Genomic DNA, 16454 nt, shown 5'->3' on the forward strand with positions numbered 1-16454 from the left:
TCTTCATCACGACAGACCGATACATCGACTGCATTACTGCAGAAGCTGCACTGATCCGTCTGTCAATCTCCCGTTCCATCCTTCCCTCACTCGTGAACAAGACCCCTAGATACTTAAACTCCTCCACTTGAGGCAGGCACTCTCCACCAACCTGAAGTGGGCAAGCCACCCTTTTCCGACTGAGGACCATGGCCTCGGATTTGGAGGTACTGATTTTCATCCCCACCGCTTCACACTCGGCTGCAAACCGTCCCAGTGCATGCTGAAGGTCCTGGTTAGAAGGGGCCAACACGACAACATCATCCGCAAAGAGCAGAGACGAAATTGTGTGGTCCCTAAACCTGACACCCTCCGGCCTCTGGCTGCAACTAGAAATTCTGTCCATAAAAATTACGAACAGAACCGGCGACAAAGGGCAGCCCTGCCGGAGTCCAACATACACTGGGAACAAGTCTGACTTCGGCTTCGGTCGTACAGGGACCCGACAGCCCTTAGCAAAGGACCCAGGACCCCATATTCCCGAAGCACTCTCCACAGGATGCCGCGAGGGACACAGTCGAATGCCTTCTCCAAATCCACAAAACACATGTGGATTGGTTGGGCAAACTCCCATGAACCCTCCAACACCCCGTAGAGGGTATAGAGCTGGTCCATTGTTCCACGGCCCGGACGAAAACCACACTGTTCCTCCTAAATCCGAGGTTCTACTATCGGCCGTATTCTCCTCTCCAGTACCCTGGCATAGACTTTCCCGGCATAGACTTTCAATTTTATAAATTGATTTTCATTTTAATAAGTGAAATAAGTATTTGATCCCCTCTCAATCAGAAAGATTTCTGTCACCTAGGTGTCTTTTATACAGGTAATGAGCTGAGATTAGGAGCACACTCTTAAAGGGAGTGCTCCTAATCTCACCTTGTTACCTGTATAAAAGACACCTGTCCACAGATGCAATCAATCAATCAGATTCCAAACTCTCCACCATGGCCAAAACCAAAGAGCTGTCCAAGGATGTCAGGAACAAGATTGTAGACTTACACAAGGCTGGAATGGGCTACAAGACCATCGTCAAGCAGCTTGTTGCGAAGGTGACAACTGTTGGTGCGATTATTCGCAAATGGAAGAAACACTATGGAACTGTCAATCTCCCTCCAGCTGGGCTCCATGCAAGATCTCACCTCGTAGAGTTGCAATGATCATGAGAATGGTGAGGAATCAGCCCAGAACTACATGGGAGGATCTTGTCAATGGTCTAAAGGCATCTGGAACCATAGTCACCAAGAAGACAATTGGTAACACTACGTCGTAAAGGACTGAAATCCTGCAGTGCCCGCAAGATCCCCCTGCTCAAGAAACACATGTACAGGCCTGTCTGAAGTTTGCCAATGAACATCTGAATGATTCAGAGGAGAACTGGATGAAAGTGTTATGGTCAGATGAGACCATAAAAATCAAAATCAAGCTCTTTGACATCAACTCAACTCGCCGTGTTTGGAGGAGGAGGAATGCTGCCTATGCCAAACATGGAGGTGGAAACATTAGGCTTTGGGGGTGGTTTTCTGCTAAGGAGACAGGACAACTTCACCGCATCAAAGGGACGATGGATGGGGCCATGTACTGTCAAATCTTGGGTGAGAACATCCTTTCCTCAGCCAGGGCATTGAAAATGGGTCGTGGATGGGTATCCCAGCATGACAATGACCCACGGCCAAGGTAACAAAGGAAAGGCTTAAAAGAAGCACATTAAGGTACTGGAGTGTCCTAGCCAGTCTCCTGACCCTAATCCCATAGAAAATCTGTGGAGGGAGCTGAAGGTTCGAGTTGCCAAACGTCAGCCTCAAAACCTTAATGACTTAGAGAAGATCTGAAAAGAGGAGTGGGACAAAATCCCTCCTGAGATGTGTGCAAACCTGGTGGCCAACTACAAGAAACATCTGACCTCTGTGTTTGCCAACAAGGGTTTCGCCACCAAGTAATATGTCTTGTTTTGCAGAGGGGTCGAATACTTATTTCACTCATTAAAATACAAATACAATTATAACATTTTGGACATGCATTTTTCTGGATTTTTTGTTTTGTTATTCTGTCTCTCACTGTTCAAATAAACTTACCATTAAAATGATAGACTGATCATTTCTTTGTCAGTTGGCAAACTGTATACTCTTGTTTCCTCCCACCACCTTCTTACCTTTTTTATTATTTCCCCCATCTCTTACCCTCTCTTTTTTTCTCACTTGTTCACTCTAGTTTTCTCTGTCTATCTTTATCAACAGTTTACATCTCTCCATTGTTAGAAAGACAACAGAGGTTTCAGGTCTGGGTTTGGAGAGAGAAGGAAATGGTGAATTGTCTGCCAGGTCTACATTCCTCTAGTCCAGCAGGAGAAATAGTATCTCCCCTGACACACTGTAACTCCAATAGCTTCAGTTGACCTGTTGTCTAAAATAATCTAACATTAGTTTTAGTAAGGGCATCCAACATTATTGTGATAGTTAAAGTATAGTTAAAATGATTATGATAGTATGACTATTTGACATAATTGTGTTTGTAAGAGTATCTGACAATAGTGGTAGTAAGGGTGTATGAGATTATGACAACAAGAAGAGTATCTAACATCATAATGATAAAAATTGTCATTATAATCATAAGAGACCAATAGCAGGTTTTGTCCTGTGTATTGTAAAGTGTATATATTCGGATCATATTGTTTGGCTAAAATTATTTACCTGTAAGTGCTCGTAAGTGTGCCTCTATCTGCAAATTGCAAGAGAGAGTATCTGACTGATGTTTGGATGCACAGTGCAATAATAAATGCAATGAATGTATTATTTAATGTTCTGACCGAGTTTTGCAGAGCCAAATAATACAGGAGGATCCTGTGGAGGGCAGTAAAGCTGGCCAACAGTCCAACACCCTCCGGGTTTGGGGGTGTAGTAATTGAATGCGATTATCTTGCCTGGTCGCAAATCCTTGTGGCGACTTGGGCATCTGTGAGCTAATTTCAGGTAGAGGGCCAGTGAGTGCGTTCCTTCTGACGCATAGTGAAACAAACCAAGACCAGCAGGTCTGTGGAAGTCCACGGAGTTCACATCTGGCCACATCTGGTCAATCTGTTTATAGCAGCCTGTTTGTGACTAAGTTATAGAAACTGTGGCAAAGACAAAACATGTAGCGCTCAAAACATCAACTGCAGTAGGAAGCCTAATGACTCATATGTAGAAATGTGCTTGTACTTGCACTTTGTTTCCTTTCAAAGTCTTTCAAAGGCATTTATATTTTCTGAGACCTTTCTAAGATAGCATCACCATTAACAGTGGGAAACCTCTTGAGATAGCAGCTGCAAAGGTTGAGTTCCTGAATAGAGTGTTAGGGACATGCAATGACCCAGAAATGCCTATATGGGTAAAATCAAAATGGCCCCATGGTTCTGATTAGCTCAGCACAGCAACATCTACTAACAAGAATGCTTCTCAACATCCTCAGTCTGTCTCCCTCCCTCATATGTCTTTTTCCATCTCTCTTTTTCGACTCCTTTTCTCTCAATTCAATTTTAAATACATTTAAAGGTTTTTCACCATCGCACAACCATTTAATGTATTCATTTCTAATATTAGCAATTATACATGTCATGAAAACATAAGATCTCATCAAAACAATCTGGAACGAGCAACTATTAATTTTGTGATATATTGTATTTCCTCTGTATTGGTCTATCCAGAATTCCTAAGATACCACCTCTCTAACAAAATGGTGATTGGAGAATACAATAATACTTTTTACAAGACAAAAAAAGACATTGATCATGCCCATGTGGTGTTCTGTGGCTGGCTGTACTTGTCACAAGTAAATGCATAAGTGTTCTTTTGCATTATGTTTGCCTGGTCCCAGCAGCACCCAATGCACCCATAATTAGTAACATAACAGATTTCACAGATAAACAGCACATTTGTATTTATCTGGCTTCTAACATGCCAACAAAAAATAACAACACATATTTACCAGTAGACATTCAGTGGGGAGAACAAGTATGATCCACTGCTGAATTTTGCAGGTTTTCCCACTTATAAAGCATGTAGAAGTCTGTCATTTTTTATCATAGGTACTCTTCAACTGTGAGTGACGAAATCTAAAACAAAAATCCAGAAAATCACATTGTATGATTTTTAAGTAATTAATTAGCATTTTATTGCATGACATAAGTATTTGATACATCTGAAAAGCAGAACTTAATATTTGGTACAGAAACCTTTGTTTGCAATTACAGAGATCATACGTTTCCTGTAGTTCATGACCAAGTTTGCACACACTGCAGCAGGGATTTTGGCCCACTCCTCCCAGATCCTCCAGATCCATCAGGTTTCAGGGCTGTCGCTGGGCAATACGGACTATCAGCACAAGATTTTCTATTGGATTCAGGTCTGGAGACTGGCTAGGCCACTCCAGGACCTTGAGATCCTTCTTACGGAGCCACTCCTTAGTTGCCCTGGCTGTGTGTTTCGGGTCGTTGTCATGCTGGAAGACCCAGCCATGACCCATCTTCAATGCTCTTACTGAGGGAAGGAGGTTGTTGGTCAAGATCTCGCGATACATGGCCCCATCAATCCTCCCCTCAATACAGTGCAGTCGTCCTGTCCCCTTTGCAGAAAAGCATCCCCAAAGAATGATGTTTCCACCTCCATGCTTCACGGTTGGGATGGTGTTCTTGGGGTTGTACTCATCCTTCTTCTTCCTCCAAACACAGCGAGTGGAATTTAGACCAAAAAGCTCTATTTCTGTCTCATCAGACCACATGACCTTCTGCCATTCCTCCTCTGGATCATCCAGATGGTCATTGGCAAACTTCAGACGGGCCTGGACATGCGCTGGCTTGAGCAGGGGGACCTTTGCGTGCGCTGCAGGATTTTAATCCATGACGGCGTAGTGTGTTACTAATGGTTTTCTTTGAGACTGTGGTCCCAGCTCTCTTCAGGTCATTGACCTGGTCCTGCCGTGTAGTTCTGGGCTGATCCCTCACCTTCCTCATGATCATTGATGCCCCACGAGGTGAGCTCTTGCATGGAGCCCCAGGTCGAAGGAGATTGACCGTCATCTTGAACTTCTTCCATTTTCTAATAATTGCGCCAACAGTTGTTGCCTTCTCACCAAGCTGCTTGCCTATTGTCCTGTAGCCCATCCCAGCCTTGTGCAGGTCTACAATTTTATCCCTGATGTTCTTACACAGGTGCAGTTAATACAGGTAATGAGTGGAGAACAGGAGGGCTTCTTAAAGAAAAACTAATAGGTCTGTGATAGCCGGAATTCTTACTGGTTGGTAGGTGATCAAATACTTATGTCATGCAATAAAATGCTAATTAATTATAAAAAAATCATACAAAGTGATATTATGGATTTTTGTTTTAGATTCTGGTTTCTCACAGTTGAAGTGTACCTATGATAAAAATGACAGACCTCTAAATGCTTTGTAAGTAGGAAAACCTGCAAAATCGGCAGTGTATCAAATACTTGTTCTCCCCACTGTAACTTTTTCCAAACTTTTACTTCTTCTTACAAAATGCTTTCTCACAAAACCTTTTTCCTCAAAACCTGGTCGTTAGTTCTTTGAACAACGCTACCGTTGGGGTTTAGACTAACTACCCCAAATATATGTTTTTTAACGATTGCCATGTCTATAAAGATTAGCTATGTGTTATGTATAGTGATTTCTAGCTACAGATTTCAATAGTTATTGTAGCTTCGAAACTTGTAGTACCCATTTAAGCAGTACGTCAATTCCCTCAGTTACTGTTTGTTTAAGTAGACGCATGGCACAAATCATTTGAATGAACTCACTTATTTGCTGTCTTGGTCCTGATAAAGCTGATGAAAGTGACAAAACAAATCCATCTAACATTCTAAGTAAACCTTACACGTTTCCAATATATAAAGGCATTTGGAATTGTATATAAAATATGTAAAGTATTGTAAGAAATTGCAAATACTTAAGTGTAAATGATACATATTGGTTATGTTCACAATGTGGAATTCACTCCAGTGGTTGAGGTTTTTAAGGCAATGTGTCACAAATCATCCTGTTTTATAGCACAATATAGTCATTTGCATACCAGTTTTTGAGTTTATCAATGTTTGATTTGATTTCTACTTCTTTGGTTCTGTGTGATCTGAGGGAAATTAGTGTCCTTAATGTCTTAATGGATTTTTCCGAAGATTAGGAAGAGCAGCTCCGTTTATACCTCATTCTGTGGGAAACATGCACTTAACCTGTCTTCTCTTGAGAGACGGTTGTGTCCATTCCGGACTTTCAAGTTCAAGTTCAAAAGGTTTATTTGTCATTTGGAATAACAGGTTATGGCAATGAAATTCTTGGTTTTCCTACTCCTGACAGTGCAGTTAAAAGTTAAAAAAGTAACAGTAATTATAATATAAAAATAAGAAGATAACACAAACTATCAATAATAACACTATACAAAAAACACGCATCAATAGTAATAACTGTACAACCGTAGTGCAATGTAAAAGTGACAGGTGTGTATGATATGATTGGCAGATGAGCATGAAATAAAGTGACAGGTGTGCATGGGACTATGGATGGAAGGGAGGAGGGGTTCTTGAATTGAGCAGCCTTATAGCCTGAGGAAAGAAGCTGTCCCGTAGCCTGTTTGTTATGGATGGAATACTCCTGTACCTTCTGCCTGATGGCAGCTTGGTAAACAGTCCATGGCACGGGTGGCTGGGATCTGTAATGATTTGTTTGCTCCTCATCCTACACCTCTCTGTGTAGAGATCCTGCAGGGATGGCAGGTCAGACCTTGTGATGCGCTCTGCTGTTTTTAATCACCCTCTGAAATGCTTTACGGTCGAGGGCGCTGCAGCTGTCATGCCACGCGGTGACACAGCCGGAACAGGATACTATCGATAGTGCATCTGTAGAAGTTGGAGAGTATCCATGCCAAATCCATGCCAAATCTCCTTAATCGGCGTTGGAAGAAGAGCTGTTTCCTGGCCTCCTTCACCAATATATTAGAGTGATGAGACCAGGTCAAGTCATCGCTGATGTTGACACCAAGGAACTGGATGTTGTGGACTCTCTCTACTGCAGACCCATTGATATGTTTGGGGGCGTGGCCTCCCTGCCACTGCTTCCTGTGATCAACAATAATATCCTTCGTTTGGCTGATATTGAGCTGGAGGTAGTTTTCCTGACACCACTAAGTCAGTGACCTTACCTCGTCTCTATAGGCTTACTCGTCGTTGTCAGAGATCTCTTGACAGCACTGCCATGCTCACTGAGTCGGTACATCGTCAAGGTTTTTCTCTGTCTCTCATTCTTTCTTTCTTTCATTCACACACACACACACACACACACACACCTAATTGTTTTCCTAGATTCCTATTTCCTCCTTAATGAGACGTGAGGGAGTGTGAGACAGAGAGTTGAGGTTTGGTCATGTAATCTGGTTAACTCTAATCTAATTTATATAATGTAATCTAATGATGCTGTGTGTTCCTGACTGCAGTGCGTTTGGCTGCGTTCCAAGTCTGTCCGTGGAAGTGTGTGTGTGTGTGTGTGTGTGTGTGTGTGTGCGTGTGTTTAAGTGTGTTGGCAAGGCATTGTGAAGTGAAATTCTTTAATAACAACTGCACATAAGGGTTCAGGAATGCTTAGTATACATGTGGTCTGTAATGAGAAGAAAGAAGCTGAAAGAACGCACACATAAACACACGCAAACAGACTCACGAAGAAACTATAAGACTCCAGCTCGATATATTGACCTTTACCAGAGTTCTCTCTCAGCCAGAGAAAGGGAGCATTTTATCATCTGGAGACACATCCATTGAAAAGGTGTCATCCTACAAATACATAGGTATAATATTAACTGGAAAGCCGTCCTTCAAAGTTATTATAGATAATCTTGTGAGGAAGCTTAAACGGAAATTGGGTTTTTATTTATTATAATAAGGCTTGCTTCCCCTTTGAAGATTGATCTTACCACCTTTCTCTTTAATAGGTTATGTGAATAAATGTTTGTGCATGCAGATTCTTTTGTGTTATTGAGACCGGACTCAGTTTGATTATGCTGCCTCTCACTTTGGGTTGCACCTTGCTATATATGTGCCAAAATTCTCACCCATAACTTCAGTGAATTCTTAAATATCTTCATGAACGGTGCTAAACTGTTTGACCTGTGGAGACTATCCAACCCCACTGGCAGAGAGTACCTCTGCTCTCACGTCCACAATGCTTACACATACACTCACCTAAAAGATTATTAGGAACACCTGTTCAATTTCTCATTAATGCAATTATCTTATCAACCAATCACATGGCAGTTGCTTCAATGCATTTAGGGGTGTGGTCCTCGTCAAGACAATCTCCTGAACTCCAAACTGAATGTCAGAATGGGAAAGAAAGGTGATTTAAGCAATTTTGAGCGTGGCATGGTTGTTGGTGCCAGACGGGCCGGTCTGAGTATTTCACAATCTGCTCAGTTACTGGGATTTTCACGCACAACCATTTCTAGGGTTTACAAAGAATGGTATGAAAAGGGAAAAACATCCAGTATGCGGCATTCCTGTGGGCGAAAATGCCTTGTTGATGCTAGAGGTCAGAGGAGAATGGGCCGACTGATTCAAGCTGATAGAAGAGCAACTTTGACTGAAATAACCACTCGTTACAACCGAGGTATGCAGCAAAGCATTTGTGAAGCCACAACACGCACAACCTTGAGGCGGATGGGCTACAACAGCAGAAGACCCCACCGGGTACCACTCATCTCCACTACAAATAGGAAAAAGATGCTACAATTTGCACAAGCTCACCAAAATTTGACATTTGAAGACTGGAAGAATGTTGCCTGGTCTGATGAGTCTCGATTTCTGTTGAGACATTCAAATGGTAGAGTCAGAATTTGGTGTAAACAGAATGTGAACATGGATCCATCATGCCTTGTTACCACTGTGCAGGCTGGTGGTGGTGGTGAAATGGTGTGGGGGATTTTTTCTTGGCACACTTTAGGCCCCTTAGTGCCAATTGGGCATTGTTTAAATGCCACGGCCTACCTGAGCATTGTTTCTGACCATGTCCATCCCTTTATGACCACCATGTACCCATCCTCTGATGGCTACTTCAAGCAGGATAATGCACCATGTCACAAAGCTCGAATCATTTCAAATTGGTTTCTTGAACATGACAATGAGTTCACTGTACTGAAATGGCCCCCACAGTCACCAGATCTCAACCCAATAGAGCATCTTTGGGATGTGGTGGAACGGGAGCTTCGTGCCCTGGATGTGCATCCCACAAATCTCCATCAACTGCAAGATGCTATCCTATCAATATGGGCCAACATTTCTAAAGAATGCTTTCAGCACCTTGTTGAATCAATGCCACGTAGAATTAAGGCAGTTCTGAAGGCGAAAGGGGGTCAAACACAGTATTTGTATGGTGTTCCTAATAATCCTTTAGGTGAGTGTAAGTTGGCTTCTTTTTCCTGAGGAGACCATGCAGGATAAATGGATTGACCCCTGGCACTGAAGGATTCCACTGAAAATACTATATGAAATTTGGGTAGTCTCTCTCATCCTATTTCCATAGAAAGTTTGTATATCCTAATTAATCCGGGGCACTTCCACCTACTCCCGAACAAGGGAGTCATTACAGTCATCCCCAAAAAGGGTCAGAACTCATCAGTTTCACTCATCAGCACATACCATAAGGTTCTCGCTAAAGCGTCGGCCTACTGGCTCAGTACATTGGTGGGTCCATGGGATCAGACCACACCAAATCATAACTCGTGTTCAGATGTACTGAGTGTGTAGTCTGAGCAGAGGTTCTACTCACCAACTGTGTAATAACACACGTTCCATGTAGGACAGCATGTGTTTCATCTGGCTACAGGGATGACGATACAGCTCTCTGATGTTTGATGAAAACAGTCACTGACATTGTATTTGTTTATCTAATCAGCAGATGTTTGTGTGTTTTTCTGTGTGTGTGTGTATGTGTGTGTGTATGTGCATGCCATTTAAATATACAGTAACTATCTGATTGTTTCTCTCTTCTCCATTTCCTGCTCCCCTCCATCTATCTCTCTCCTTCAGCCGGATGAGCTGACCAATGCTTTAGAGATCAGTAACATAGTGTTCACCAGTCTGTTTGCCTTGGAGATGTTGCTCAAGGTCCTGGTCTATGGGCCATTTGGTTACATCAAAAACCCCTACAACATCTTCGACGGAATCATAGTGGTCATCAGGTGAGATGTCACAACGAACTACATCAGTTCCTCATAAAAAGGCAGTGTTTGACTGCTATGGCAACTTCCTAACTTACGACTGATGGCACACTGACAGTTTTGCCTGTGTAATGTTTAGAGGTCAGGGCCTGCCACAGCTGTGGGATGTAGGGGTGCTGCCACCCCCTGTCATAGCCTCAACATCCCCTGATGAAACAATTTACTTTTCAACAATTTGCATGGGCCTGTCTGTTAGCGGGACGCATGTCATTTTTAAGATAGTAGATAATTTAGCAATTGCACACAGGGTTTAATGACATATGTAGGTTTCCCAAACAAAAATATTGAACACTTTTTTCACAGTAATGTGAAATGGCCTTTACTGTTATTGTGCACATAAACTGGTCCAACAAAACCATCGTAGGTTTCCTCAAAAGTTGAAGTTTGTCTTGCAATAGAAATATTTAATCTAATTGCATTATTTTCCCTACATAATACTGCATTGTTGAAATGCAATACAGGATTGGCTTTTTAGGTGGATTCACAGGGATCTGAGAAAAAAAAAAAATGCACAAAATAACCATACAAGGAACTATGGGTGGAAATGATTTGATAACACATATGTCATGCTAGTCTTGCCCATACACATATACTGTATATAGTTGAAGTCAGATGTTTACATAATAGTCAGAATAGTAGTAGAGAGAATTATATATTTCAGCTTTTCACATTCCCAGTGGGTCAGAAATGTACACACACTCAATTCGTATTTGGTAGTATTGCCTTTAAATGGTTTCAATTGTGTCAAACGTTTCGGGAAGCATACCACAAGCTTCCGACAATAAGTTGGGTGAATTTTGGCCCATTCCACATGACTGAACTCCTGTAACTGAGTCAGATTTCTAGGTCTCCTTGTTTGCACATGTTTTTTTCTGTTCTACCCACAACTTTTCTATAGGATTGAGATCAGGGCTTTATGATGACCACTCCAATACCTTGACTTTGATGTCCTTAAGCCATTTTGCAACATCTTTGGAAGTATGCTTAGGGGTCATTGTCCATTTGGAAGACTGATTTGCAACCAAGTTTTAACTTCCTGACTGTTGTCTTGCAATGTTGCTTCAGTATATCAACATACATTTCCATCCTCATGATGCCAACTATTTTGTGAAGTGCACAACATGATGCTGCCACCCACGTGCTTCACGGTTGGGATGGTGTTCTTCGGCTTGCAAGCCTCCCCCTTTTTACTTCAAATTTAACAATGGTCATAATGGCCAAACAGTTACATTTTTAAGACCAGAGGACATTTCTCCAAAAAACACGATCTTTGTCGCCATGTGCAGTCGCAAACCGTAGTGTAGCTTTTTTTTTATAGAGTTTTGCAACAGTTTTTTGGACTTGCAGTTATTTGGACTTGTTTTACTGTGCATATTGATACTTTTGTACCTGTTTCCTCAAGCATCTTCACAAGGTCATTTGCTGTTGCTCTGGGATTGATTTGCACTTTCCCACCAAAGTACATTCATCTCTAGGAGACAGAACTCATCTCCTTCCTGAGCAGTATGACGGCTGCGTGGTCCCATGGTGTTTATACTTGTGTACTATTGATGAACGTGGTACCTTCATGTGTTTGGAAATTGCTCCCAAGGATGAACCAAACTTGTGGAGGTCTACTATTTTTTGGCTCATTTCTTTTGAATTTCCCAGGATGTCTAGCAAAAATGCACTGAGTTTGAAGGTAGGCCTTGAAATACATGCACAGGTACACCTCCAATTGACTCAAATGATGTCAATCAGAAGCTTCTAAAGCCATTGAATAATTTTCTGGAATTTTCCAAGCTGTTTAACGACTCCGTCATCTTAGTCTATGTAAATATCTGACCCAGTGGAATTGTGATATAGTGAATTATCAGTTTAAACAATTGTGGAAAAATTACTTGTCTTCCACAAAGTAGATGTCTTAACTGACTTGCCAAAACTATGTTTTTTGAACATGAAATCTGTGGAGTAGTTGAAAAATGAGTTTTAATGACTCTAACCTAAATGCATGTTAACTTCTGACTTCAACTACAGTATATATATATATATATATATATATATATATATATATATATATACAGCTCTGGAAAAAATTAAGAGACCACTACAAAAAAATACTGATGTTTTAATTTAGGAAGTGTTCAGAAATATTTGGTGGATTAACCCTGATTTTTAATCACAGCTTTCATGCGTCTTGGCATGCTCTCCACCAGTCTGTCACTTTGCTGTTGGGTGACTTTATGCCACTCCTGGCACAATAATTCAAGTAGCTCAGCTTTTTTTGATGGCTTCTGACCATCCATCTTTCCTCTTGATCAAATTCCAGAGGTTTTCAATGGGGTTCTTATCCAATGCCTGTTGTTTCACCTTGTTCTTATGAACCGCCGTGTTTGACATTTTCAGGATGGAAGCAACCTGATGCTCACTGTATCCCTCTGCAAGTAAAGCCAGAATTGAACCCTTCTTTTCCTCACTAAATATTTTTTTCTTTTCAACAATTTTGTCATGCTGAATAGTTATTTTTTTATTCAAATTACTTTTGAGGTACTAGTTGCACTGTTTTTGCCATCCAGCTGGTCCTATTGCAAGAGGATAGTGATGACCACATCAGTGTTTTTATACTTTTCCTCATAAAATTAGATTTGGTTCAGGTAATCACGTAATCAGTACCTCATTGAGTCAAATGAGGAGTACCTGTGTTGGAATTTAATGAACACTGGAATGGAATGGCTGCCATACATGTAGAGATGCTGATTTAAGAAAAAATAGGTGTCCCCTAATTTTTTCCAGAACTATGATATATATATTTATATATCACTATTATATTTTTGTTTTTAGGTTTATCCCAGACCTTAACCCTTTAATAGCTAGTCCTAACCATCAAATGTAACCTTAATCATCCTTGTCCATGGGCCATTTGTGTTTATTCATCTCATCCTTTACTCCACCTGTAGACGTTTGCATGCACTACACCAATAGATATTCATCACTTTCAAGTGAAAACACTTGTATTCACTTCACCCGTAGACATTTATCTCCTTAAAAATGAAGACATCGGTTTTCACTTCATCTGTAGACGTTGCATTGCTCGTTTTCAATTCACCCACAGACGTTTATCCACTGTCATTGAAGATGCCTGTTTTCACCTAACCCATAGACGTTCATCTCGTTTTCAAAGTGCTCGTCTTCACTTCACCATCAACGTTTATGTCCTTCACATAAAGACACTTTTTTCACTTCACCCATAGACGTTCATCTTCCCTGGACCAACGTTGAATACTGATGTGAGACTGTGAGATCTTGTTGAAGATCTGCACCTGTCCACATAACAGTGTCCACTATTATCAAAAACGTGAACCCGATGCTAGCTCAGCAGTGCTCCCCTGAGAGGCTCTGTGGATCCAGGCCAAGCCCAGGTCTGTAATACCTGCAGACATGTCTTCTACCAATGAGTGATCCTCTAACTGAGTGAATGTGTCCTCTCTCTTGTCAGCGTATGGGAGATCGTGGGCCAGCAGGGCGGTGGTCTTTCTGTGTTGCGTACCTTCAGGCTGATGCGTGTGTTGAAGCTGGTGCGCTTCATGCCTGCTCTACAGAGACAGCTGGTGGTGCTGATGAAGACTATGGACAATGTGGCCACCTTCTGTATGCTGCTTATGCTCTTCATCTTCATATTCAGGTAGCTATCCCAGATCACTCTACCATTTCCTACCCCCCAAGCCAAATGGTCAGTCACATTCCTGAAGTTGACAGACTGTTGCCTCACTAGGTAAGGGTCAATATATCTATGTAAATCTGTGTCCATGATATTAGTGATTTCCTTAGGTGTCGTTGCGTGATAATTCGTAGTATGATGCCCTTTACGATGAGTAGAAATCTTGTAATAAATCGTAAATATATGGTCATCACCTGCCTTTAAATTCAAGAGGTTATTATAGATGTTTTTTTTTTAATAATCTTTATTTGGGCCATAGAGATTAACCCGTCAGATCTGTTTCTCAGACAGTTTCATATTAAAAATTATCCGTCTTACGTGAGCGTCCTTAAGGACAGTTTGCTCATTTAGGTCAGCATTTCTTTATCAATATCATCACCCTTTTGAATTCCTTTGGCCATGCCAAGTGTAGGTCCCCTGTTCTTTTTTCCACCCAGCCTCCTCAGACAATGTAGAATGAGTTTCCTGTAAAAAAAAGAAAATATTCTAGCCTCAGCCTTTTCTTTTAACCATGTGCTACTAAAGTCACAGCTCATCATACAGATAAAAGCTTAGGGATTTACAAATATCCTCTGTACATATTGCTCAAACTTTTTGTAATTTGCTGTTTAGTCTATTTTTTTACACGGTGTTAATGGTAGAGCCAAGGTTTGGTGTGGTTTTTGTGGAAATGCTAGGCGTCTATGTATAATTTATTGACAGTGATGCATGCTCGTTTTCCCTGTGCTCTTTCTTTCTTTAAAAGGTTTAACAGTTTTGAAAAGGAAAAGGTATCTTCCTTGGGTTGCTAATCTCTCTGAAATATTGATGATTGATTCCCAATGGCATCCCTTTTTCTGGAGTTCCTGAGGAAATTAAATTCTCCCTCATTCCCTGTGATTGTAATTCCAACAACAGTTCATTTAATCTTCAGTTTTTAACCGATACCTTCCCCATGATAGGCTTGAAGGTTTTCCCTGTAGCCACGACCAATTTGGCTTTTTGTAGTGATTATTTCGGTCTGACTGAAGTCTAGGCTTTTCCGAAGTCCATTCACCTCCTCACGCAACCTTTCAATAGTTGCATGGATTCCAGAGCACTAACACCTACTTCAAGTACAGTAGATCTTTGGTATTAGTTGATAAGTCGTTCTTCCTTTTTTAAAGTGGGTGTTAGTCAAGGAGTTGTTGAGGAGTTGTTGTTGATCCATTTTGTAGGCTATCGTGGTGGAAATTGTTGAGGAATTCAAATATCTTGTTGGCAGCCATCTAGGCTTTTATCAAACTGTGAAGGCTGTTTGTATGGGTTGTTTTAAAAACATATTTATATTGTTTAGATTATAATCGCTTACCTGGAAGGCTATCCTCACACTTGACTCGACTTCTTGGTTGTGTCATCTCCCATAAGGTCGAATTATTATATATATTTTTTTAATGAAAAGAAGTGGCAGTCAGCCAGAGTTCCTGTAAAGAGTGGTTAGGAAAGAACGAGAAAGAGAGGAAGGGAAGGAAATGTCTGGGTTAGAGAGGTATTTAAAGTAAAACTGTGATTGGAAATGTAAGAAGAGGCAAGTAGAGGTGGTGTAATGGAGAGTAATATAAAGTGTTTTACTTGGTCAGTAAACTGAAGAGGATGTAAAAAGAAGAAATTGCATCTGTCAGGAGGCTTGAGAAAGAAGGGATAGGATGACAGGAAATATTGGAGATTCCCTTTTTCCTCAATATCCCCTTGTTTAGTTGGGTTAGCCGTTGGCAAGCTTAACGAAACTAGATCTATGGATAAGTGCTACATAGCCTATACACACACGCAAAACACACACAGTGCTTTGAGTAGAACAGACAAACACCCACTGAATGTGTGAGTGAAGAGGAGCCAAGATGCAGACTAGAGGCCTAGTCACTAATCCCTCTACACACATACACACACATCCCACAGGGTCAGCTCTTTGCTATTCATAATCACACAACAAGAGAACAACTGCAGACTGAAACAGTGGGAGGCTCCGTCTTCTATTCTCATGCCATGATGACTCCCGTTGGTGCCCTCTCTCACACTCTTTATCTCTATCATAATACAGTTATTCACAATAATGTAAAACATAACTTTTCCCTCCCCGTCCCATCCTTTCTCTTCCTTGATCCTCTGTTTGTATATACCCTCTCTTCCTCTATAATCTGTCTCTTAATTAATCGTCTTCTGTCTTCCTTTAACATCCCTCTCTTCCTCTATCCACCCTCTCTGTTTGTCTGTCATCCCCATATCCGTCAGTATCCTGGGCATGCATCTGTTTGGCTGTAAGTTTGGGTCAGAGAGAGATGGAGACACTCTACCAGATAGGAAGAACTTTGACTCACTGCTATGGGCAATCGTCACTGTGTTTCAGGTGAGATCTTTCTACCTCCTCCCTGTTGTTCCAAAATCAGCCTGCCACACGTTTCCTTGAACAGGGTACCCGATTCAAAAATGAATCCTATACATTTTTTATCAGT

At 41.3% G+C, this 16454-nt stretch overlaps 1 protein-coding gene across 12 annotated transcripts in view; it reads left to right on the forward strand.

Moving 5' to 3' along the window:
* Nucleotides 1–16454, forward strand: part of cacna1g (calcium channel, voltage-dependent, T type, alpha 1G subunit) — a 156805-nt gene that overhangs the window by 59494 nt on the left and 80857 nt on the right. For all 12 annotated transcript variants that reach the window (XM_029119829.2, XM_029119834.2, XM_029119825.2 and 9 more), the window contains 3 exons: nt 10099–10250; nt 13765–13950; nt 16234–16348. In XM_029119829.2, coding sequence (XP_028975662.2) covers nt 10099–10250; nt 13765–13950; nt 16234–16348 — 453 coding nt within the window. The remainder of the gene's footprint in view (nt 1–10098; nt 10251–13764; nt 13951–16233; nt 16349–16454) is intronic.

This window comes from Esox lucius, chromosome 5, assembly GCF_011004845.1.
Source record: "Esox lucius isolate fEsoLuc1 chromosome 5, fEsoLuc1.pri, whole genome shotgun sequence".
NCBI classification, from domain to species: domain Eukaryota; kingdom Metazoa; phylum Chordata; class Actinopteri; order Esociformes; family Esocidae; genus Esox; species Esox lucius.